The 27,475-nt window shown below is 36.0% G+C and overlaps 3 protein-coding genes across 4 annotated transcripts in view; 1 reads left to right on the top strand and 2 right to left on the bottom strand.

Moving 5' to 3' along the window:
- Positions 1 to 27,475, top strand: part of LOC134656246 (uncharacterized) — a 204,085-nt gene that overhangs the window by 20,656 nt on the left and 155,954 nt on the right. The gene's annotated exons all lie outside the window — the stretch shown is intronic.
- LOC134656284 (putative mediator of RNA polymerase II transcription subunit 26) lies at positions 5,752 to 9,843 on the bottom strand. The gene is given in 4 exon segments (XM_063511803.1): positions 5,752 to 7,977; positions 8,072 to 8,298; positions 8,645 to 9,385; positions 9,466 to 9,843. Coding segments are annotated over 4 exon segments (3,117 nt in total). The 5' UTR covers positions 9,475 to 9,843; the 3' UTR covers positions 5,752 to 5,837.
- LOC134656579 (adhesive plaque matrix protein-like) lies at positions 17,959 to 24,623 on the bottom strand. The gene is made up of 4 exons (XM_063512137.1): positions 24,564 to 24,623; positions 22,210 to 22,733; positions 20,341 to 20,553; positions 17,959 to 18,328 (listed from the first exon to the last, which is right to left on the bottom strand). Exons 1-4 carry the CDS (start codon positions 24,570 to 24,572, stop codon positions 18,049 to 18,051), a joined length of 1,026 nt encoding a protein of 341 aa, XP_063368207.1. The 5' UTR covers positions 24,573 to 24,623; the 3' UTR covers positions 17,959 to 18,048.

Below are 27,475 nucleotides of genomic sequence, written 5' to 3'. Positions count from 1 at the left end.
TAATATGGTCACCGTCTGGAGCTGAAAGGCCCTGGATTTTAGGGAAATAATATTGAATAGTGAAAATGTACATAGGTATATCATTTTACGGCTGAGCGTCTGCGAGATTACGAGCGTTTTCGATAGTTCTTGCAAAATTTTAAAGTTTATTCTGTAAGTAGGCTTCAAGGGCTCTTTCGCAAGTCAATACAACACTTACAGTGACATGAAGAATACATAACAACATTTATAAATACAACAGCCAATACCTGGGTAACATTACATTATAATAATCATAAAATAAATAATTATTACAATAGTTATAACAGATATATAATAGTCTCTATTGTTAATAATACATTAAAGTGTAAAATGTCTTATCCAGTACTCCATAATCCCGGGTTTACTAAGGTACAAATTTTCTATCTCAATATTTTCCTAATCGAAATAATGCCATATTTGACAAATTAAAAAATGTTTCCGCGGAAATGTGGCAATTTCAGGTCATATGCACTGTAAACAATAGTTATTAGCCAAAGACGAACCGTGAAAGTTGAAGCGCTCCTACCATTGAAGGTTCCTCTATCACGGCTACCCACTAGAAAATTAATTGGACTTCCCAGATTTACTTGATAAAGGGCACTAGGTTAATTTGATTCAAGTAACTTTTGAATAGCGGAGAATAGAACTACCTACTGAGATTAACCAATAGAAGCCAAAATATAGTTAAGAAACTAGAACCAAAAAGTGGTAAAAGTACGTCGAGTGTTATACAGTCATACATTATGATTGTCTCTGCCAAGTCGACGCAAACTTAACTTAGATTGACTCTACTTACCAGTAATTAACACACAAATGAAGTCTACTTATTTCTATGCTGAGGTGGTATTAAACCAACAGTTTTTCTGACGTTCATAAATATTCCTTCTTCCGTATTTACATAAAAATTCCTTTGGCATACGTGTACCCCAAATGTCTGGACAGATATCACGCCATTTATCATGCGTGGTTTTGGTTAAACGTTTTACCAGGGGGTAAGACGTATTCATAAAAGTTTACAAGTTTCAATTACTTAGTTAATTTATGTTTCATCCCTTTCTTACAAATACAAAAGTCAGAATGACAGATTAAGAGCCTATCAACGTGCACACTAGCGCCACTGCTAAATAATCGTGATTATTTCAATTTAACGAAAGATATTTAAAAAAAAGGGGGCCGCTACGTACTGTATCTTGTATTAATAGTACATTATTGTCGAGGTTCGGAAGTAGCTACTTGCTGGCTGAGGATTCGTTTTAAACGGACGACCTTGGGAGTCCGTTTAATTGAATCCGAAGCCAGCAAGTAGCCTTCCATCCGAGTCATATATAGTGCTTTTCTCAAAAATGGTGCAAGAAATATAAATATTTTACAGAACTTACAGAAGCAACGTTCTAATTTTCACAGAAAAAAATACAACCATTAAAAAAATTTGCTTGCCGCCTTTAAAAAAAAAAGAAGTGTATTTTTCTGCTGAAAATACGCCAACCTATTTGAGACACCTAAATAGTCGCGGTACCAACATTAAGCCTGTAACAGACTATCGCGCCGCACCGCGACCTTGGAGCGTCGCACCCATAAGTGAGAGCGAGAAAGAGATATCTGTTTCTCGCTCTCACTTATGGGTGCGACGCTCCAAGGTCGCGGTGCGGTGCGATAGTCTGTTATAGGCTTTATAATAATAAGTGCTGATCATTTGTTTGGCTGTTTAAGGGACCTATGCCTTGCATTTGATATGGCCATTAAAAGTTTTAAAAAGTTTCGAACTCGTTAAATAATGGAATTTGTATGCGACATTGCAGTCCCGAAATCGAGACTGCAATGTTTTTAACTTTTTAATTTTTTGAATGACCATAAACTACGCACTTCGCGACCTATTTTTTAACCGGCAACGTCGACTTTGCCGTCCATTTTTGAGAAAAGTACCTTTTGAATGCATCAAACTAGTTTCTATGTTGCTGGATTCGTCGATCTATAAACTCAAAACAAAAACGGCCGTTTTAATTTTGGACGCATACAAGATACAGAACGTAGCGGCCCCTTTTTTTAAATATATTTCGTTAAATTTAAATAATCACGTATATTTAGCAGTGGCGCTAGAGTGCACGTTGAGGGGCTCTTAAGACAAACATTTACTAGCAATTGAGGCTTATAGCGCGTAGTTTTTGGTTAAAACAAATATTATTGAATTGTTGCGTTTTCTTTTAATGAAATAACAAATATCTACTCTGTCTAAAATCCTTTTGTTTTGAATTATGTTTATTATTGAATTGCTAATACAAAAAAGACTCGGTTACAAATGTGAGCAGAATAATCTGGTTCGTATAATCACAAAATAACACCAAATCTCCAAACCACAGGATCCATATTCCTCCAACGCAAAAAGACTTCAAAATAAATTATGTAAAACAGTTACAGGGAGGTTTCAGACTGCCTCGAATCGCTAACGAAGAGGTAGATTTTTGGTTAATTGTGTTCCGAATAAAAACAACTCGTTTAATTTGACGGGAATTAGAATTTGGAGCATGCTGATTAGGATGCTGCTTGTATAAATTAAAATATAACTCAAGCAACAAAGGGTATAGCCGGGTAAGCATGGCCAAACTGCCCTTAGCGTAAAAAACAATTTCCTTTTACTGGATTATTAACCTATGTATATGTAGTGCTTTCACCAAATATTAAGCCTCAAATGCTTCAGATTTAAAAAAAAAATGCAAAAAAAGAAAAATCATTTTTATTTTATTACAGCCAAAGTACTAATCCGATTTCTTTGTAATTTGGGTATGTTGTATATACAATTAAGGTCGCTTTCTGAAAAAAATAATATTGAATTATCTCTTAAAATAATAGTAAAAAATTGAGATGAAAATTTTCAGAAAAATAAAAAAAATACGTGCGAAATAGCGACAGTTACCAAATTTACATATTTTATGTAGAATTTAATAATGTTTAACATATATTTTTTTCAAAAATTAAAATCGGGATTAACAGTGTGAAAAACTCGAATTTGTAACATCCCATAATACTCTCTCTTCATACAAGCAAAGCTAAGTAGTCATAAACGAATGAAGTATATTGTGAACGCAGTCTTTACGAATTTGAATTTAGAATGTGACGTATTTTATTCATCAAAGGAACAGACATTTTTCAATCGTTAACGCTCTGTATAAAATTCGTGCCTATTTTCCTATTCCCGCGCTTTTTTAGGGTTCCGTAGCCAAATGGCAAAAAACGGAACCCTTATAGATTCGTCATGTCTGTCTGTCTGTCCGTCCGTATGTCACAGCCACTTTTCTCCGAAACTATAAGAACTATAATGTTGAAACTTGGTAAGTAGATGTATTCTGTGAACCGCATTAAGATTTTCACACAAAAATAGAAAAAAAAAACAATAAATTTTTGGGGTTCCCCATACTTCGAACTGAAACTCAAAAATTTTTTTTTCATTAAACCCATACGTGTGGAGTATCTATAGATAGGTCTTCAAAAATGATATTGAGGTTTCTAATATCATTTTTTTCTAAAGTTTGCGCGAGAGACACTTCCAAAGTGGTAAAATGTGTCCCCCCCCCCCTGTAACTTCTAAAATAAGAGAATGATAAAACTAAAAAAAATATATGATGTACATTACCATGTAAACTTCCACCGAAAATTGGTTTGAACGAGATCTAGTAAGTAGTTTTTTTTTATACGTCATAAATCGCCTAAATACGGAACCCTTCATGGGCGAGTCCGACTCGCACTTGGCCGCTTTTTAAATCTCTGAATGCCGTTCGCCCTAGCCGCATACAGCCACGGAGTTTAAGGTCCGCGCTCAGCGAAATAAGTCGCGTTCTAAATTCAAATTGCGTTGGGAATATAACTTTCTAGTATAACGTACTTACAAGTTATTTTGTATGAAGAGAAGGTATTATGGGATGTTACAAATTCGAGTTTTTAACACTGTTAATCCCGATTTTAATTTTTGAAAAAAATATATGTTAAACATTATTAAATTCTACATGAAATATGTAAATTTGGTAACTGTCGCTATCTCGCATGTATTTTTTTTATTTTTCTGAAAATTTTCATCTAAATTTTTTACTATTATTTTAAGAGATAATTCAATATTAATTTTTTCAGAAAGCGACCTTAATTGTATATACAACATACCCAAATTACAAAGAAATCGGATTAGTACTTTGGCTGTAATAAAATAAAAATGATTTTTCTTTTTTTGCATTTTTTTTTTAAATCTGAAGCATTTGAGGCTTAATATTTGGTGAAAGCACTACATATACATAGGTTAATGATCCAGTAAAAGGAAATTGTTTTTTTCGCTAAGGGCAGTTTGGCCATGCTTACCCGGCTATACCCTTTAAAAATAAACCAACCTTTGGCACTAAGGTTATTTTATTTTTAAATGTGTTGATTTGACTATTGTAACAATTATGTATAAGGATCCTTTATAATGTAATGTAAACAGTTTATGTGAAAAAACAATAAAACATATTTAAATGAAGAACCACATTTTTCAAATTATGCCATTTTTGTTGCTTGCTGTGACAAAGTACGAATTGACACAGAAATCAAATTAGTTAACTGTACCAATGCGTTAATAAGTAAACCTAAGTTATCGCAGGTCGACAACAACCCTGGGTATTGCTAACTAATTGAGTTAATTACGCATGTTTTATCTCACCGTGTTATATGAGAACCCCGATTATGTACACGTTAAAGAAACGAATATTGTCGCTAATATCTATCTAAAAAACTTACATTTTCTTAAACGCATCGTTACGCTTTCAGTACGAGCGATAGATGAACCACCGATGTTACGCACGCGATTCTTTCATCCAACTTATGCTTTCGACACAACATTCCTTTGTTGTTTTCTAAATACATACCTTTTATGTGTGTATTTACGGACAATTTTCAATGTGTCATCACAGAATTGACATCTTAAGTTAGTAAACGACGTATCAGTCTCGTATTTGGCTTAATTATGGCATTAACACAGTTAATTTTACTTACGTTCTTAAATAGAAGCGTTTTTAGGGTTCCGTAGCCAAATGGCAAAAAACGGAACCCTTATAGATTCGTCATGTCTGTCTGTCTGTCTGTCCGTCTGTCCGTCTGTCTGTCCGTCCGTATGTCACAGCCACTTTTCTCCGAAACTATAAGAACTATACTGTTGAAACTTGATAAGTAGATGTATTCTGTGAACCGCATTAAGATTTTCACACAAAAATAGAAAAAAAACAATAAATTTTTGGGGTTCCCCATACTTCGAACTGAAACTCAAAAAAATTTTTTTCATCAAACCCATACGTGTGGGGTATCTATGGATAGGTCTTCAAAAATGATATTGAGGTTTCTAATATCATTTTTTTCTAAACTGAATAGTTTGCGCGAGAGACACTTCCAAAGTGGTAAAATGTGTGTCCCCCCCCCTGTAACTTCTAAAATAAGAGAATGATAAAACTAAAAAAAATATATGATGTACATTACCATTTAAACTTCCACCGAAAATTGGTTTGAACGAGATCTAGTAAGTAGTTTTTTTTTATACGTCATAAATCGCCTAAATACGGAACCCTTCATGGGCGAGTCCGACTCGCACTTGGCCGCTTTTTTTTAGAATGAGTTGAGATTTGGAATACGTGGGATGTCTAGTAGTTACTAATTGGGGATAATGTATTAGCGATTGAGCCAAAATTAGACTACAATTGAACTAATTATCATTTATTTAAAACTATCCTTATGCTAATAAATGCAGATTGGAAAGTATTTACAAAACAATTAACTATAGGGACCTAAATCACAGTGTTTTTGCATTTCTATACAAAAATGGGTGGTAAATAGCTTTTCATTGATGGTCCAGCTCGTCCTAATGGCGGTAAATTAGGCGAGTGCAGCATCTTTAAAGGCGGTGGACTGAGATCCAGTCTTAACTGCTTCATCCTGTCTTCTTCGTTGCGAATGTTGTTGTTATTGCGTTGGAGAATTTTGTAGTTTTTAATAATACCACGCAATTCCTCTTGCTGCTGATGATTTAGGGTCCTAAAATTATTCGTGTCCGTTTTATCGTTCTCTTGTTCATCATTCTCTTCGGGATGCGTTGGAATGTACATCATTCTATTCCTTTGGTTCATGTTGTTAAAATTCAGTGGTTTGTTTTTTGGTTTTACCTTGCTTGATTCAAAATGATTGTTCTGGGCTACAAAATTGAGAATTCCCGATACGTCTGTTGCTTTCTTTCGGTATCCCTTGATGTCATTCATCATTTGTGTTTGATATTGAATGAATTTCGGAACTTTTTCTACTTTTGGCTCTGCCTTCATAGTTGGTTGATGTATAATCTTTGACTCTGTTTCGATATTATTAATCGAATTGTTTTCTTTCTTTTTAGTTCTAACTATATTCTTTAGGAAAATGTTATTTTCTAATATTTCCTCTATGCTAGCTTGGGTTGTAGTTTTTTCTCTGTGTTCCTCGATATCTTTATTTGTAACAGGTTTGAACTTGCTATCGTCTGGCTTAATAAAGTCAACAAATTTGATACTGGTTTCGCTACTAGCTGTTGTTTGGGTTTTGCCATCATTGGGTTGGATAAAGTCAACAAACTTAATACTAGCTTCACTACGGGTAGTTGATGGTTGTTCTGTAGTTGTAAGTCTAATATCATTATCAACAGTTTGAAAAGTTGAAGACCCACCGAAGTATAGAAGCAAAGGCGACGAATTGGCATAATCGATCTTTACATCTTTAGTAACATCATTAATTTTTCTAGACTCATAAAAACTTTCTTCATAATCGTAGGATTTGGTTACTGTTTGACTTGGAGGAACAAAGTCGTGATGTGTTAATATTTTTGATTGATGATAGGTGTGAACTGGTTCATCCGGTTGTTTAACTTGATTTGAGGGTTGACTTGATTCATCATTCGATTTGTACCAATCATTTTGGGATTCACTAGATGATAGAGAAATTTGCGGTGCTGGAGATACGTCATTGGAGTAGGCTTGATTATTATTATTTTGGTTTAGGTTATTTGTCGGTTGGTTATAAGAGTATGAATTTTGATTTTGGTACAATTGTGTATTTGGCACAGCGTAATTTTGGTTTATAAATGTATTCTGTGTACCATCGTGGTTTGGAACAAAGTTTTGATATTCATTTTCAATCTTAGCTTCGGTAGAATTCTGATTTAGATTTTTCTGTGTTTGGCCACCATTATAATTGTTAAACACATTTGCTTGTTGATCTTCAGTATATTGCATTTGTTGCACGTTATTCCTAATGTTTGGTTCTAGTTGTGCTTGTATCATTGAAGTATACTGTTCTGGGGTCATTTCACTAAAGTTTATCATGATTTCATCACCGGCGGATCTTGATATCGTATTTTTGTTCGTGTTTTGATTACCATTATTGGAGTTTAAGCCATATTGCCAACGCCATAATGCTTTATTGTTTTCTTGGTCGGAGTCTTTGATAACTGCTTCATAATTCATCAATTGCGGCATATTAGACTTCTCAGTCGTAAATATTCTAGATATTGATTGCTGGGGCGTATTCACCGAGGGAACGTGAGCGCCTTGTGAAGCCAGGAAAGTTATTTGTGGTGAAATTGGTCCATTGTTCATTTTAACCTGTGTTTGATCTTTTGTGAAGTCGATAGAGGTTTTCACTGACTGAAGAGAACTGGCTGCGGTCGCTAAACTGTTTTGATTGTTTTGCATATTTTGGTTGTTTTGATTATTTTGCATGTTTCGATTGTTCTGATCATTTTGTGCTAAACCTGGGGAGAAACTATACGAAAACGCTTCAGGAGTTCTTCCTGTAAACAGATTACGTATCGGAGATGATGGGTATCTTTGATTTTTTTCCGGTTCGAGATCGTAGGCTTTTTCATCTTCCTGCCATGATTTTAGATGTGGTGGTCTTTTAGCTTCTTCAGCAAGGTTATATTGAACCGCTCTGAAATAAGAAAAAAAATTATATACCTACATATTTCATATATCAAAACAAGAGATCTGTCAATTCGCTCGAAAGTTTCAAAGTATTCAATTACCTTTGGATAATTTCGGGCATCGGTGGCGCTACCGGCAAATGGTCCCCAGTTGCTCGGAAGCCATTGGAGTCCGCGATGTAGTGGACGGTGTATGTCTGTCCGTTGTCGCCGACGTACGAGTATGAACCCTCGACAACCTGCTCCTCCTTGTCGGAACCCATGTTCTCCATGCGGCTGTGCTGCACGTAATGGGTCTGGTCTGCGCCAAGAGCTCTGTAATCAGGTAACTTTGGGTAAACATGTATAGCTGCTGGGATAACCATTAGGAGTTCCGCAATATATTGCAAACTGTTTAGAACGTAATATTCACTTTGTATAAGTATATTTAAAACCAACAAATTCGATAAAATTGTGTTATTCCACTAGAGTTGCAGGCTGCCCGTTTGTTTGCCACCGACGTGGTTTAAAAACAGATATCAATGTGAATTACGCTGTTAATAAAATAAACGCATTAAATTAAAATCTTACAGTTTTGTTTTGTTTATTTTTCACTAATGAGCTACATATCACATGTTTAAAACTATGCTACTGACTTATAAATTATAACACGTTCGCATTTGATTTATGCTGAACATAGGTAACTTACTCATAACTGAAGCTTCCATCTAAATCCATCTCATTGGACAGTCTGATGATTGGGATTGCGGGCTCGGTAGTCGAAGACGATATGAACACTCCAGGAGCATGAATGTACTGATGACTAGGATAGGATCCTGCTTTCACCATTTCACCGTCATTTCGTAGCCCTAGGCTATCAACTGTCAGTATTGGTATAGTCCTTCTTGATGCAGAAGCTTGGTTTGCTGGGTTATTTTGTATTTGTCCTGCGTTCATTGGAAAATGGGCGGGTTTGATATCTATCCGGTCAACCGGGTGGTTATAATTGATATTTTTGGGGATTGGTCTCATCTCTCGCTTTTCCGGTTCTTTCATGTGCTGAGATCTCTGGGTGCTATTAAATCTTTTTTGCTGAAGGGAAGGTTGTGGAGATGAAATAGGGTGATCATTTTGCTGTTTTGGTTCGTCATCGTCAAAAATGGGAATTAGAGACGAAGACATAATCACGGGAAATGGTGTTGGGAACGAAGCAGGTGCCTTCGTACCAGTGGGAGGTAGGTACTGGAATGGGAGTTTGTTCGTGGTCTTCATAGCGAAATATGGTATAGCAGTGTGAGTTTCTGGTGGTAAATAGAGCGAGCTATCGGATGAAAACGCACTTGAGCCCGGTTGATAATGTGGCAGAAAAAACTGTTCATCTTCATATTTTTGGGCCCCTAAACTCGTAATGTGAACCAGTAATATTGAAAGTGAGATCTGAAATCAAAAACAATGTTTAACGACTCACACTTTTAGATGCACAGTAAAATCCGGAATTCACAATCACATTCACTTACGAGCTTCATTTTTCTGAAGCCGCTTCCTTGGAAGGAACAAACAATTATGATGCACGTCACTCTTTAAGACTAGTAGAAAATGGACTGATAATGAAAATGAATTCCGCATATATTTATATGCACGCACGAGCCGCGCGCGCAGGCATTCGTGAAAGATATCGGTTAGTTGAACTAGGTTTCACCGCGCGCAGCGTCTCACTTTTTACAGTGTTTTCTGTTAAACAGCCATATTATCATTGTTTTATGACCACCGGGATAATTGTTGCTTCCAAGTAAGAGTAAATGCTTACGGATCTATGAAGTTATAAGATTCTCTTAATAATATTGTAACGCGTCGCTGGTCACATGATGGGGTGTTGGGAGTGTGGGGATTATTAGTGTATTGTTAATATCGCACGCCACGTATATAGTAGGTATGATCCTTGATTCACAAACTTTCATAGGCTATAGGGCCTATAGGGAATGCTTACGATATGTCTTACATTACAGTTAATATCCGCCGTTGATGGCGAGGGAAAATGCTATGCCGAGAAAAGATATGCACTGCCTTTTGCCCTTTGTCTCGTCTTGGCGGGGGCACGGCCGTGCCCCCAGATAACCTAGTCCTAAGCCCCGCCCAGCTGCAGGTGCATCAAGTTAAAGATTAGAGCATTAGGAGAAATTGGCATTGATCATGATCAATTTGTTTTCATGAATTAAACAAAAGATTTCAGAATTTTATTATTAGATTTTATTATCTGTATCTTGCGTTATCTTTATCGTTTACTTGTAAATATTCAAATTTTTTTTTATTTCATTCATTCTTTTCCCGCCCGTACCCTCCATTTTTTGCTACTTCTTGAATGAAAAATATTAGTTTTTACAATTTTATTTCAAAGTAAGTGCTTGGTCGTAGAAAAAGTATGTATGCAACGTTGATTAACTGAGTCAAAAAGCGGCCAAGTGCGAGTCGGACTCGCCCATGAAGGGTTCCGTATTTAGGCGATTTATGACGTATTAAAAAAAAACTACTTACTAGATCTCGTTCAAACCAATTTTCGGTGGAAGTTTACATGGTAATGTACATCATATATTTTTTTTAGTTTTATTATTCTCTTATTTTAGAAGTTACAGGGGGGGGGGGGGGGGACACACATTTTACCACTTTGGAAGTGTCTCTCGCGCAAACTATTCAGTTTAGAAAAAAATGATATTAGTAACCTCAATATCATTTTTGAAGACCTATCCATAGATACCCCACACGTATGGGTTTGATGAAAAAAAAAATTTTGAGTTTCAGTTCGAAGTATGAGGAACCCCTTTAATTTATGTTTTTTTTTCTATTTTTGTCTGAAAATCTTAATGCGGTTCACAGAATACATCTACTTACCAAGTTTCAACAGTATAGTTCTTATAGTTTCGGAGAAAAGTGGCTGTGACATACGGACGGACAGACAGACGGACAGACAGACAGACAGACAGACAGACAGACATGACGAATCTATAAGGGTTCCGTTTTTTGCCATTTGGCTACGGAACCCTAAAAATACTCGTGGCGTCTTTACTCGTACTCACGCCACTCGCCTTTTTTGACCTCTGTTAAACAACGGTTGCATAAAATACTATAACAGCAACCATCATGCCTTAAATTACCAATAAACACATGCCAACTGTATGCAAATGTTAGCTTTTAAACCTAAGCAAACATTGCACTTGAAAATTCGATTCAGGGTATAAGGACCTGAATTGTTCATTAAAAAGGCAGGATTCTCGGGTCTTTTTATCGCAGTCCGATAAACGAGCCGATAAATTTGCAGTTTTATATTTATACAGCCGTCCCACGGTGTCGACTCCACAGTATAAGTAGTAAAACGGTACCTTGGATGGCGTGAAGACGAAGAGTGAAACATCTTAAATTATAGTAAATTCTGTAGATACATGTTACAGGCTTAAATAACTCTACCAGGTTTACTGTAGAAGTATCGAACACGTGTTTGGCGTGTTAGGCAAAACATTTGAAAATTATATACCTAATTTAACTAAAAATGCAGTGAATTATTTTTATATCCTGTTTAAGTTTGCCACAATCATCACTGCAAAATAAATCGTATTTATCACAACAACATAGTCTTACTTCGATAGTATTTTTAACGAAAAAATCTTAGACTTATGACCTATAGAATGTTCTTGAAGATCCGGTGCGTTGTCTTACGACATGTAGGTGTAGGTACGCTTGGTATAAACTTGATGGATGTGTTGCTGCAAATGGTCAATGACATTTTAAACGCGCGTTAATTTGGACGGGTTTATTTAGTCACGCTACTGTATGAAGAGTTTCTTCTACGTTATTGTCCCCATAACATGATGCAAGCGACGTAACGGCCAATGTCAATGCCTCCGACCGGTTCCCATTTTCGGACCCTTGCTTCGTGGAAGGAAAAATAAATTAATTGGCTCTTAATGACTTATCTGTTTGTTTGTGTGATTAACGAGTTATATTCGTTAAGGTAATTGATAGGGATTTTAACCCTTTCGTAAAGATCGACATTTAAATTATTTTGCCATTATGTGAAAAACAAAACTATGATTGATTTTTATTGGCAGAGTTAGACTCTAAAATCAGAAATGACGAAGTAGTGAAGAGAATAATCCACTCATAAATAAAATTGGTCATTTGCAGTTATCGTTGTCATGATACGTATAAATTTTACCGTAACTTGCAATACAAGCGGATGTCACTTTTTGACAGCTTTTGTTAGAAAGGGACTTCCACTTGTATTACAAGTTACAAGCTTTTAGCTTTTGAGAAACGGGCCCCAGGTGCATCACAAGCCTAATGACCTTTTATACCCATAAATGAATAGAATGAATCGGCGTAGTGGGTAGATAATATTTTGTCTAAAGTCTTTGGTGTACCCTCTACCAAATTTGGATAGGTCTGTTATATTAACATTCGTTTTTATTGTTTATAGGCGGGGGAAGAAAAAATTTTGCTTGCATTAATTCGTACAGTTTCGAAAGCTTTTTCTAATCAATATTTAGGGTTTACAGATGCCCACGATACGATTATCTCCAGTACCGTAATTGAGCTCTTCATGAAATTAATGACCCTAGGGTCAATATCTAGAACACTATACAGACTAAGTCATACAGTCGGGATAATGTATCAATTATATGTCTTAAGTTAGTTCATGATTAATAACAAAGAAATCCCGAGAGTTTCCTGTGAGCTGTGTACAGTAAGCTCAATCTATAGTTTTTTTTTAAATAATCGATATAAATGTAACTTAAAAATTCCTACACAATTCGAAAATTTGATGATTAGGTCATAATATTAATCTCAATTGATATGGAAATTTGCACCACTCGGATACCGTGAGATCTATTTATTATGATTTTTTATTTTTTATTTTATGCTTAAAAAATATGTTTATTCATCCTACACTCGAAAATTTTGTATTTCTACAATTATCTGTTTATTTAACACGTGTTATCAAAAAAATATTGGAATAATAACAAGTGCTTTGCGAGAAATCAAAATAAATAACAAATAATTTGAGACCAATACTTTTAAAATTGCTACGCTCAAAATAGCTACGTTCAAAAACCCTAATGACAATACTTTGAAAGTCAATATTAATAAAAAAAACGTCACCTTTCTCACTTGTTTGACCCTGACATATCCCATCCATACAAGTGTCAAGAGTGACGTTCCTTCAAAAACGTCACTTTTGTCACTTGTTTGACACTGCCATAGCCCATCCATACATGTCAAAAGTGACGTTTCTTCAAAAACGTCACTTTTGTCACTTGTTTGACACTGCCATAGCCCATCCATACACATCAAAAGTGACGTTTCTTCAAAAACGTCACTTTTGTCACTTGTTTGACACTGACATATCCCATCCATACAAGTGTCAAGAGTGACGTTTCTAAAAAACGTCACTTTAGTCACTTGTTTGACACTAACATATCCCATCCATACAAGTGTCAATAGTGACATTTCATAAAAAACGTCACTTTTGTCACTTGTTTGACAACGACATATATCCCATCCATACAAGTGTCAAAAGTGACGTTTCTTAAAAAAAAGTCACATTTCTCACTTGTTTGACCCTGACATATCCCATCCATACAAGTGTCAAGAGTGACGTTTCTTCAAAAACGTCACTCTTAGCCCATCCATATATGTCAAAAGTGACGTTTCTTTAAAAAAAGTCACTTTTGTCACTGACATATCCCATCCATACAAGTGCCAAGAGTGACGTTCCTACAAAAACGTCACTTTTGTCACTTGTTTGACACTGACATAGCCCATCCATACAAGTGTCAAGAGTAACGTTTCTAAAAAAAAAACGTCACTTTAGTCACTTGTTTGACACTGACATATCCCATCCATACAAGTGTCAATAGTGACGTTTCATAAAAAACGTCACTTTTGTCACTTGTTTGACACCGACAATCCCATCCATACAAGTGTATTAATGACGTTTCTTAAAAAAATTTCAGCTTTCTCACGTGTTTGACCCTGACATATCCCATCCATACAAGTGTCAAAAGTGACGTTTCTTAAAAAAACGTCACATTTTCATTTGTTTGACCCTGACATATCCCATCCATACAAGTCTCAAGAGTGACGTTTCTTCAAAAACGTCACTTTTGTCACTTGTTTGACACTAACATAGCCCATCCATACTTGTAAAAAGTGACGTTTCTTAAAAAAAAAGTCACTTTTGTCACTTTTTTGACCCTGACATATCCCATCCATACAAGTGTCAAGAGTGACGTTTCTTAAAAAAACGTCACATTTTCACTTGTTTGACCCTGACATATCCCATCCATACAAGTGTCAAGAGTGACGTTTCTTCAAAAACGTCACTTTTGTCACTTGTTTGACACTAACATAGCCCATCCCTACATGTCAAAAGTGACGTTTCTTTAAAAAAATGTCACTTTTGTCACTTTTTTGACACTGACATATCCCATCCACACAAGTGTCAAGAGTGACTTTTCTTAAAAAAAACGTCACATTTTCACTTGTTTGACCCTGACATATCCCATCCATACTAGTGTCAATAGTGACGTTTCATAAAAAAACGTCAATTTTGTCACTTGTTTGACACCGACATATCCCATCCATACAAGTGTCAAAAGTGACGTTTCTTAAAAAAACGTCACCTTTCTCACTTGTTTGACCCTAACATATCCCATCCATACAAGTGTTAAGTGACGTTTCTTCAAACACGTCACTTTTGTCACTTGTTTGACCCTGACCTGACATATCCCATCCATACAAGTGTCAATGTCAAGAGTGACGTTTCTTCAAAAACGTCACTTTTGTCACTTGTTTGACACTGACATAGCCCATCCATACATGTCAAAAGTAACGTTTTTGAAGAAACGTCACTTTAGTTACTTATTTGACACTGACATATCCCATCCATACAAGTGTCAAAAGTGACGTTTTTGTTTGAAGAAACGTCACTTTTGATAGTTCATGAACGACCAAAAATCGTGATATTAAATAAAATTATCAGTTTCGTACGGTAGTTCCCACGCTAGCCCAGTGCGGATTGGGGACTTCACATACACCTTTGAATGTCTTCGCGGTACAGTAGACTTTTTAAACTTAGGTCAGCTAAACGTGGGACACATGTCGTTAGAAATTTCGCAATTTATACATTTTAAACTTAGGTCAGTTGAGATACGTCAAATATTAGTTATAGAAACGATATGGATCGGATATATCAGTGTCAACAAGTGTCAAAAGTGACGATTCTTAAAAAAAAATGTCACTTTTGCCACTTGTTTGACACTGACATAGCCCATCCATACATGTCAAAAGTGACGTTTCTTTAAATAAAAAAGTCACTTTTGTCACTTGTTTGACACTGACATATCCCATCCATACATGTCAAAAGTGACGTTTCTTTAAATAAAAAAGTCACTTTTGTACTTGTTTGACACTGACATATCCCATCCATACATGTCAAAAGTGACGTTTCTTTAAAAAAAGTCACTTTTGTCACTTGTTTGACACCGACATATCCCATCCATACAAGTGTCAAAAGTGACGTTTCTTAAAAACAAACGTCACTTTTCTTACTTGTTTGACCCTGACATATCCCATCCATACAAGTGTCAAGAGCGACGTTTCTTCAAAAACGTCACTTTTGTCACTTGTTTGACACTGACATAGCCCATCCATACATGTCAAAAGTGACGTTTCTTTAAAAAAAGTCACTTTTGTCACTTGTTTGACACTGACATATCCCATCCATACATGTAAAAGTGACGTTTCTTTAAAAAAAAAAAAACACTTTTGTCACTTGTTTGACACCGATATATCCCATCCATACAAGTGTCAATAGTGGCGTTTCATAAAAAACGTCACTTTTGTCACTTGTTTGACACTGACATATCCCATCCATACAAGTGTCAAGAGTGACGTTTCTTCAAAAACGCCACTTTTGTCACTTGTTTGACACTGACATAGCCCATCCATACTTGTCAAAAGTGACGTTTCTATAAAAAAAGTCACTTTTGTCACTTGTTTGACACTGACATATCCCATCCATACAAGTGTCAAGAGTGACGTTTCTTAAAAACACGTCACCTTTCTCACTTGTTTGACCCTGACATATCCCATCCATACAAGTGTCAAGTGACGTTTCTAAAAAAAAACGTCACTTTAGTCACTTGTTTGACACTGACATATCCCATCCATACAAGTGTCAAATACCTTCATCCTATCCAATCCGTTGCTTTGCGGCCGTGCGGCCTTGAGGTATCGCCATCGCTTCCCCTCCCGCCCCGCGCCGATCATTTAATAGTAGTTTATGCAACAGTGATATAATAAGGGTTCTTAAAATTCAAGGGTCGAAGTTACAAAACGAGACGTAGTCGAGTTTTGTAAAAAAAGACCCGAGAATTTTAAGAACCAATTATGAGCTGTTGCATACATTACTTTTTCTATGACAGCTGCAGCAAAAAAAAAAAAAAAAAAAAAAAAAAAAAAAAAAAAAAAAAAAAGGTTATTATAAAAAAAAAAGAGTTATTATTTAAAAAAAAATTAGTTATTATTTAAAAAAAAAAAAAGTTATTATTGTAAATGAAAACATACCTCTTTCAATCAAGATGATCGGAACTTGTATCTTAAAAAAAAATAAAGCAGTTGTATTATACTCATAAGATGACTGCTAGCAGTCATCTTATGAGCCTATAGACAAATCATTCAAATGACATTGCTTTAGATATCACTGTCAGTCATTTAATTGACACATTTAAGTGCTGGAGTAGAAAAATAATTTAACGATAGCCATTTTTACAATTGTGACAAAAGCTCATTGTATTAATAGGAGATTCTTTGACGTTGTGATAACATTAATTACAGGCTGTATGGTGCATTAAAAAAATATACTGTAGAATTAATGCGCGTGGGGTAAAATACGTTATAATTGTTTAAAAAATAGTAAAAATAAAATCCCCTGGTTTTTTATTTTATTAGATTGAGTAGAATAATTGGCGTAACAATATAGTGGAAAATCACCAAGTGTTTAATTAATGTTGTATTGTAATTATTTATTTCAAACATTTTTATTGCTCGTGACGTATGCACCCCTAAAAAAGTGGTGCATATTTTACTTACAGTGTAAAATATTTGGTTATGCCTTTTGAACAAAAAATCGCTACTGTAGAATTTGATGTTTACATCTTTTTAAAAACTAAATTTTTAAAATTTTTTTTTTCAAAAATCTCAATACATTTTTTAGAGATTACTTTACACATACATTCACAAAATAGTGTTCTATTATATTCCAAACACAAATATACTGTAGGATATAATGTGATGCTCTCGAACAATTTAAAGTTTAGTAACCGGCCTATTACAGGTAAGCTTGCCAGCAGCGTCGTGCCACAGTATAAATGGTGAATAGTAAAACAACATGTTTTAAGTATCTTTTATTTACTACCTGAGTATCACAAATTATACTAAACATACATAAGTACGTACACATACAGGAATCATGTTCACAATTACATAATCGTGAGCAAAATTACTGCTAAGGGAAATTTTAGAGCGTTCTGATTCTGCAACTGACAATATCACTCGTAAATTAATGCTACCGCATTGCTCAGAGTTGACTTTTTATTACAGAAGAAAGATCGGTTTTTTGCCATCAGAAATCTGTCTTCGGCGTCAGTCAGTACCGGCTGGTGACCGATATTTTTTAATTAAGAGGGCTCACAACGATCTGAAATTATCCCGTTATTACTCTTATATTAAACTTGACTTTTGGAAAGTATACAAAAATTTTCGAGCTAAGAGTTCAGGCCTTTTGCCTAGGTAAGTGTTGAGGTTTATAATGTAGGTACTTTAGCCTATTTTAACAAGTGGCAGACTCAAATGTCAAATGACAGAAGTGTACGTGATCCATCTGTACTATTGACAATTTCTCATATCCCAATGAGTAGAGACCCCCGTCGAGTATTTATAAGTACATAGCTTTTTTAAAAAGCTACGTTAAATGCCGTAAATGCATAACTTCCGACGACAAATGTTCTACATAAATTAAAATTACATTTGTAAGAATTTGCAATTAACTAACCGTAAGTTGGTTTATTATGCTGTGGTTTGTAGCTACCCTGAGTCTGTTGGGGGTAGGTTTGTTGAGGGTATGTCTGCTGAGGGTATGTCTGCTGAGGGTATGTCTGCTGAGGGTAGGTCTGTTGGGGGTAAGTCTGTTGGGGGTAAGTCTGCTGAGGGTAGGTTTGTTGAGGGTAAGTCTGCTGAGGGTAAGTCTGCTGGGGATAAGTCTGTTGCGGCTTGTTCTTCTCGGCTTCGAGTTTAGCAGCCTCCTCCTTTGCAGCTTGGTCGATAGCACTGAAAAATAGGCATAGATGTAGTAAGCTATTAAAGAACTACTCAAAAAAAAAAAGGAACTGAATACTTTTGAATTTTTCATTTATAAAAGGCGATAGAGAATGCGTGAAGGAATGCGTCTATAAAGGTTAGCAAGTGGCAGTCCGCACTTCAAATAGCATATATAAGTCTCAGATTTCTAATGAAGGTCTGGGTCCCGTTGATGACTAATGCCTAATAAAAGTATTAACTTTTCTGGAATTGACCCTTTAAACCCTTTTTTGAAATACTTATTTTAATTTTTAATATAAAACCTGAATAAGACAAATCAAGGCATGCTAAAACCAAAATATGTTCCACCTTGCTGGCATAAACCGGAAAACTACTGGGTTATAAGCTCAAGGAATCCTTAATATTGCTATGAAGCAGGCAATTTGTCTCAGACACAAACAACTCTGGTCATAATTCACTCGGCACGCCCTCTCACTCGGGGATATAAGAAACATTATACTGGTTACATATTTCCCTCAAATATGTTGATGAAGATACCTAAGATATATACTCACGGTTGGGCTTGTGTGGTACTCTCGTTATTATTATATGTCAGTGACTAAAATTTATTGCAGCGCTTTGGTTTATAAACCTACGTAAAATGCGACTATCGTCTGTCACTACATAGTATAAAACAAAGTCGCTTCACGCTGTCTGTCTGTCCCTATGTATGCTTAAATCTTTAAACCTACGCAACGCCTTTTGATGCGGTTTTTTTTAATAGATAGATCGATTCAAGAGGAAGGTTTATGTATAATTTGTTAACCGGTGCGAAGCCGCCCGGGTCGCTATAGTATTTTACAATTAGCTGATTTATTACATAAATATGTAAATAAATAACTATTGTTACCCTAGTTAAATTGTATGAAGAATCGCTAGTTGTATATAAACAGATCTGTTTTTATATAATCAACAGTATGATCGTAACGTTGTTCAAAAGTTTGGCTAATGGGAATTAGATGCGTAGAAGGCGCTGGCATCAACACAAACATTCAACACATATTAGTTGTTTTAGCATACCTGTGTTGTCTTTGTTTGTATTCACCAGGTAGAAAACCAGATTCCTCCATGAGAGTTTTTCTCTCTAAGAAATGCCAGTGGCCAGCAACGGAACAATTCAGAGTATATAGACTGATGATGCATGATAGCATGTTGGGGCACCTGATACGGCATAATACTTACATAAAGACTATAATTGAAGGAAGAATAGAAAAAGCGGCCAAGTGCGAGTCGGACTCGCCCATGAAGGGTTCCGTATTTAGGCGATTTATGACGTATAAAAAAAAACTACTTACTAGATCTCGTTCAAACCAATTTTCGGTGGAAGTTTACATGGTAATGTACATCATATATTTTTTTTAGTTTTATCATTCTCTTATTTTAGAAGTTACAGGGGGGGGGGGGACACACATTTTACCACTTTGGAAGTGTCTCTCGCGCAAACTATTCAGTTTAGAAAAAAATGATATTAGAAACCTCAATATCATTTTTGAAGACCTATCCATAGATACCCCACACGTATGGGTTTGATGAAAAAAAAATTTTTGAGTTTCAGTTCAAAGTATGGGGAACCCCAAAAATTTATTGTTTTTTTTCTATTTTTGTGTGAAAATCTTAATGCGGTTCACAGAATACATCTACTTACCAAGTTTCAACAGTATAGTTCTTATAGTTTCGGAGAAAAGTGGCTGTGACATACGGACGGACAGACAGACGGACAGACGGACAGACGGACAGACAGACAGACATGACGAATCTATAAGGGTTCCGTTTTTTGCCATTTGGCTACGGAACCCTAAAAAAGAGAGGCAGAGGAAGACCGAGACGTTCGTTTTTGGACCAAGCCAAAGAGAAAATCAACGTAGTGACGTACCAGGAGCTCAAAACAGTTGCAGAGAGAAGAACAGAATGGCGATTACTCCACCGACAAGAGCGAGGCTCTTAAAATTGTGATGATGATGAGACTGATGATGACTACTTACGCCTGGATCGCAGCGGGGACCGGCGGCGGAGTGGGCAAATGGTCCCCAGACGCGTGGAAACCGCTGGCATCAGCCCACCAAGTCACCGTGTAGGTCTTGCCGTCGCCACCGACAAACGAGTACCAGCCCTTCTTCACCAGGCTCTCGTTGTCTGTGTTCGGGTTGATGAGGTAGCCCTCTTCACCAACGTGGGTGCCGTCGGCGATCTGGTACCTGCGTAAAAGTATTCATCAAACAATTGAAGGTTTTCTTCTGTTTAGAATGTGTTAAATGTACAAAACACTTGAAATGTCTTTAAGCTTTAAAGTTCGGTCCAGTCCTGTAATATCAGTTGTAATATATCCATCCATTTTTATAATTCATAACCCCTTTGAGTAAACGAATTCATTGAGAAGCTATATAGAATACAGTCAATATAAATGTTTACACAAATAAGTTTAACATATAGTCTAGGAAAGTATTTGTCAGTAGAAAGAGGTATATTTTTATCAATTTAAAATTTGAGAGATCGACCCTCCGCGCTTACCTTTTTTGAAATTTTACGCGTTTTCCTATTGACAAAGTTGGCTGGCGAGACTATATTTTATATCTTATTATTTAAAAATAAGCAGCAAACACGTATAAGCTATAAACTGCCGCAGTGCTGCGCAGTCGAAAATTAATGTCTGCTTTGAGATATACAACATGAAACGCTAGAATATGATGCCCCTAAAGGTGTACCTGAATTGGAAAAGCTCTTTTCTGCTTTTAACCGTAAAGATATCTACAGGTATCTTTTTCTAACGGCACCTATTTCTATACAATAAAAAAAAATACAAGTCAAATGTAATTGAGCTGTAGATACTTATTCGTAAAAAAATATTGTAACGAATATTTCTAATAAACTGTGTATTGCCTAGAGCTTACAATGATTAATGACCGTTGATACTATCAGCCCCAATCGATCTCTATTACAAGAATCCTAACTAAGAAACGATAAATCTACAAACACTAGATTCACCTTCACATAAAAGAGACCTGCCGGTTGACTAATGTCGCTATTATAATGAACTCGGCTGCCGAAACAGTTATAATTATTCGATGTTAGCCATAAATTATGCAAAAGCTTTTTCTAAGGATATGCGATTTATAAACAGTTAAATTGGCTTAAAAACCGGATTTGCTGTAATTTTATGTCAAAGTGATACAATGGACCGTTGTGACCGTTAGGGACGGCATTTACATAATAATAAACAACATGAAAAAACGTTAGTTAAGTAAACTTCGACGTCGAGAGATTTAGAGCTACCGGATCAGATCGCCCAGATCGGTGTTAGTTTGATATATAGAGTAGCTGTTTACTAAATAAATAACATTGAAAACTTCAACTGTTTCAGACTTCAAACACACATATTTTAATTTCACAGACTTTTTACGAAAAAAAAAATTAATCGGATATATTGATCTACATACATTTTTATGTACTACTGTATAATTGAAATCGTCATGACTTTGATAGCACTGTAAAAATGTTCGATTAGCTTGGGCAATAAAGTTTATGGATGGTTGGGCGGGTTGGACACGTGTTTTGAGTTTAAAGTGTTTTACGCCCAGAAACCCATATACCTGCTAACGAGTTTTTACACACCTACAAAAGTTAAATACGCTTGGGAAAATAAAACTGCTGTAGAGGTAGAAAGCAAAGCAAATTCAATAAAATTAATAATTGAAATAATACACTAGGTATGGATAACTTTTATCCAAGGGTTGTGGCTAAATCGGTTTCTTTCGGTAAGAGCTGCATGTTAAGAAGCTTATAAAATTGATATGTGTCAACATTACCACAGTAAATAGATGGGGGCAACAGAAAAAATAAACATAAGTACTCACTCATATTTGTAGCTGCCGTTGTCTCCATAATACTGGTCGTTCTTGATGACGGCGACGGGCGTGGTGGTCTGCTGAGGAACGGTCCACGAGTTGGTGGGCTGGTCGTGTTGAACTGGTTTGGACGGGTTCTGCCAACCGGGGACGTAGCTGGGCGGGCTCCAGCTCGGCGCCGCGGTCCACGTGGGTGGGGTAGTCCACTGGTTCTGATTCCACGCACTGCCTTCTGGTTTCCAAGCGTCGGGAGATGGCCACTGGCCAACCTGGTTCTGGTTTTGATTCCAATAGTTATTGGGTGGTGGAGTCCAGCTTTGAGGCTGGTTCCAGTTGTTCTGCTGACTGATCTGGGGGGGATTCCAGCCCCTTGGGGGCCTCTGGCTGGGGGCCACGTAGTTGGATGCCGCATTGGTATCTGCTTCAGTTTTAAGAAGTTCCACTGAAGCGACTGCTTCAGAGTCTTCGATTAAACTTGCCGGGATTTCTTCATCGGCATACGAAATCGCCAGAATGGCGAGAAAGGCGAGTAACTGTCGACAAAATTAAAGAATTGTTTAAATATAGGTACTATACCTACAGCATAAATGTTAACTTTAGTACTAGCTCTAGACTGATTTATTAAAGCTAATAAAGCTATTTTCATTAGAAAAAATTGCATTAAAAATACATAAATACGTTCGCACTAACATAAATGATCTTTATTACATGAGAACTATTTCGGCCAGTCTTGTTTTTTTAGGAGCTATGAATTGACCCATTAATTTCTAAAGAAACAAGTTGCCGATTACGAATTTAACTATGATTATGAATTAAATGTATACTGCTGGGGAATCTGCTGATGCTGCTGTAGGTATTAAATTTAATGTTAATAATTAATTGGATGAGAACGAAGTGCTGGCAGCAATTAATGAACGCCAACTTCGGTGTTCTTATTCCTCCATTTTAAATTAATATGCTAATTGACAATGGGATTTTTTTACAGAGATTGGTCAATAGAGATAGTTCTGATTATGACATTTAATAATTTAAAGTGTACCGAACCGCGACAAAAACATCTTAAGATAAAAAAAGTGTTATTTTTAGATCAAACAGATTAGACCGTTGTTAGCTTTGTGAAGGATCCCGGTCTTAGAGGTACCTTGATTACAATTAAAAACTTTGATTTTAAACGGTTCAACTTTAATTGACATAGAACAAGGGAATTTAGCTTTCTTATAATATAGGTAGAATATGAACTTATTTTGTATTTAATAATACAGTGTGTAAGTCAAATACAGGCAATAAATTAAACCAGATATAGAGTTTACCCGTCTTATCATTAATTAAGATGTTTTTTTAAGTTACACTTAATTATGACCCCGTTAATTTTTTCCACATGTACCGAGCAGCAATGTACTGTAAACATTAAGAAACAGAAGATGATAATGACATTACGAGATACGAGCTTTTCATAGTAACTGCCAACAAGCGTTGACAGTTACTTTAAAAAGCTCGTATCCCGTAACGTGTGTGGTGTATTACATTGCGGGCCGAATTATTATGTATGGTTAAAATTTTCAATGCATTTCTAAGTAAAATCTATCTCAATATACTTTTTAGGCCCTATGCTAACCACCGTTTAAATATTCGCCCGTATTGGATTTACACACTGTATTTGTATCCCAGCTTTCACTTTGTCCTGAAAATACTTTTTCACCTCAGCAGCTCGAACAAGGGTACTTTGCTACTTAAAAACAGTGAGCAAAATCGCAAATTATAAATAATATATAGATTTATAATTGAAAAAAAAAATTGAAGTATATATTAAGTTACCTGTTTTTAAATTATATTAGTTATGAGTTTTACTTAGAAGATTCAACTAAAAGGAGAATATAAATTTTATGTTTTGTTGTGTGTTAATTGTATTGTATTACTTTATCCTAGAACTTTAGCATTTTTTTGGTAATACGTAATTCTTTTAAAACGGCTCCGACTGAATTTATATAAAACCGGGTTGTAAAAAAACTGATTCAAAATGATTAAAATTTTGGAACTAGAATTTTAGTTTTCACCTTTTTACGTAATTAACGTCAATTTCATCTATTTATTCCACTTAGTATTACTTCACTTAAGTTTTTACTATTCACAGTTTGTAAATTAGTGCACACGCCAATTACTGGGATTAGTTGCCAAGCGGACCCCAGGCTCCCATGAGCCGTGGCAAAATGCCGGGACAACGCGAGGAAGATGATGATGAGTTTGTAAACTTTTGTTGAATAAATCCATCACGATGTAATTTTGCAAAATGGGTATGAAAAATACATATTTCACTAAAATCATACTATACACTTTTTAGTTTTATGTTTTTATCAAGGACTCACCAGTTTCATAGTGATATCCTTCCGTTTCGGCAGTCCGTGCGAATCTGTCCCAAGGGGTCGCGATCGCGATTATATATGCTAAGGTCCTGCGGCGATCCTCGACGCATCCGTACGCCATATGTGCTCCCATACATGCGCGAGCGCAGGCGAGACTGACGATACAGAAACCAGTTTAACTGCGAATGCGAGGCATAAACATCCACATTCTTAGTATTCCAATTGTCTAGCAAAACCAATGTTTGACAGCGAATCTCTAAGTTTAACAGTCTACATACTAGAACAAATTAATATATTTTCAGAAAATATTTTAATTTGTTATTATTTGAGTATTATTTTGAGTTTGTATTTCTTATGAGTATATGAAATTTATTTCAGTTTAACAGTCTAGTCTAGTAAGGCTGTAACAGTCGTAAGCAGAGTACGATCGAGCAGTTAAGTGATCGGAGTACACTTTTTGGCACCTCAATATCGAAAAGCGACTATCATTGGACCTTTCAACCAACAGTAAGATTAGTTCGGTTTCAAACTTTCAACGCGATGTTACATTACACTGGATAACACCTGGTAAATATTTCGTACGTAAGTTCTAAAGGAGCATTGGTTAGAGCCCAGGGTTCAACTCCTCCTTTCAAAACCCCCGGATCTCATAGAATAAAGTTGACTAGCAACAAGTTAGGTTAGCACAAGTAGGTACTCAAAAAGCGAAGCAAACTTATACTAGGTTTGCTTGAATGTTCAACTGACCTGTGCTTTTTAAGCGATTGGATTAGCACGTCTGTGCGGGCGCGGCCTACGGTGACCTCGCTCTTGAAAAATATCTAAGTAAGCTTCCATTTTGAAACTAACTTAACTTTAATAGGAATTTGTTTATTTAAATTGGGCGTAATAACAAATGTTATAAAGCTGTACATGTCATTTATATTTTTGCTAATTTTAAACCCTAGAACCCTAAGCATCGTATGTGGTTTGTTTTTATATAGCGCCCAAAACGCTTACAATTATGTTAGGTGTAATGGCCTACGCTGTCTGTTCGTGCTTTTAAGTAAGATTTCTTTAAATAAGAAGTAAACTCACCTCACTATGTTACCGACGCCCGGTAACACGATACATACGTTTAGCGGAGGTATTCTATTTATTTATTATATATCATTCTTAAATAAGATCACACTTTTTCAATGACATGTTTATTTACATACTGCCATAACAACGTCAAATTATTTGAACATAGGTAAAGAGTCTTGAAAAGGAGTCCATAACAAATAACATTGAGTTTTTCTTTATTGATTTAAATGCCATCTAAATTATGAGTGGCCACCTTACGCCCCTTACGGTCACGTGATCGCCTTACGCCCCTTACGGTCACGTGTTCGCCTTACGATGTCTCGAGTTTATCATTTTTTCCCCACCTCAAAAAGTGCCCAGCGCCGCTAAAGAAGTTTTCACTTCAAAAAAAATGACACGTTATTTCTAAAATTGTTGTGTGTATTTACAGTAACGAAATTGCATATATGTAATTGCGTTGATAAATACTGACGATTAACGCTTTTGAATGACCGCCGGTTGAGATGTTTATCAACAAATAAAAACGATCCTTTGTTTATTCGTAAAATTAAGTGATTTCAACTGACGTTAATATAATTAAAATCTTTAGTGTATAAATCAAGGATGACTCACGTTAGACCGGTCCGTGCCCAGCCCGGAGTTTCCGGAGCTTCGTTTTCTATGGAAAGCACCACGTGATCGCCGATCAGCCGTCATAGAAAATGACATTTCGGGCGCCTCGGCCCGGGCACGGCCCGGTCTAGCATGAGTCATCCATAAACCGTAGCACTTTTTGATAATTTTCAATTTTTTCGTAATACTACATGGAAAATACGAGTACCTACCTACTCTTAACCTAATTGTTTGTCAATTAACTATTTTCATTACAAATCTTTCATCATATAAAACATAATAGGTATGTAGACGCCTCATATGGAGCCCATTCATAAACATTCAAATAACTTTGACCACATCCTATCTTCCTGAGCCTGCTGTGCGAAATACAATCATGGTGTGTAAGACACAAAGTCCAATTTATCAAACAATCGCAAAGCACATACGAGCAGAGACAATTTAAAGGTAGAAATACACGTGGGTGTACACTAGGCTATTCTTGTATGAACAACCATTTTGCAAGTGCCAAAATCCAAATCATGTGAAGAAGTCTAATTGACTTTAGAGGACTTGTAGACTCATGGTAAAGTTATGAGGCTTTCAAACAGACCTAGGACATTTATTATCGCCTTGGAAACAAGATTGTTTGCTTACAGACTCAATTTATGGCCAAAATTAGCTTTTTGATGTTCAAACATATCGTTGGTCTAAATTCTTTATTTTCCAATTTTATAGAGTTTTTCCATGCTTAAATATTTAACGAATTTTTAAAGTTACATGTATGTGATATCAGTTTTAACGTACTTTGTTGATTTTAAAACATGTATTACCTCATCCCTGCGGGGTCAAAGGCACTGGTGGTGGCGTCAATAATACCACAAATATGTGCGTTCCACGGGACGGGCCTCCACTCTGTAACAGGAAGATACTGATTGGAGGATTCAAATGTAATTCTTGCAGGTTTTTGACGCTTTAAAATACCCTTTTAATTAAATTATTAATATATTTCTAGTTTCAGTTTTAAAGCGGCGATCTTCTAGAATAGGGGTAGGAACTGACTCAAATTTCGTTGGTCGCCATCGTCATTGGCATAAACATGAACATAGTTATAAGTTATAAATCAAACTATAAGGAATGCTTATGTTCTTGGTCCGACGATACTCAAAGTAACGCTTGATATAATAATATGGTATTGCGCGACTAAGCAAACCATTCTGGGGGTCAGGTGTCCAAAGCCTTCCTATTTCCTATGAAGC

The sequence above is a fragment of the Cydia amplana genome, chromosome 18 (genome assembly GCF_948474715.1).
Source record: "Cydia amplana chromosome 18, ilCydAmpl1.1, whole genome shotgun sequence".
Lineage (NCBI taxonomy): Eukaryota > Metazoa > Arthropoda > Insecta > Lepidoptera > Tortricidae > Cydia > Cydia amplana.
Note: the sequence above shows the minus strand (reverse complement) of the source record. Positions and strands in the feature narration are given on the sequence as shown.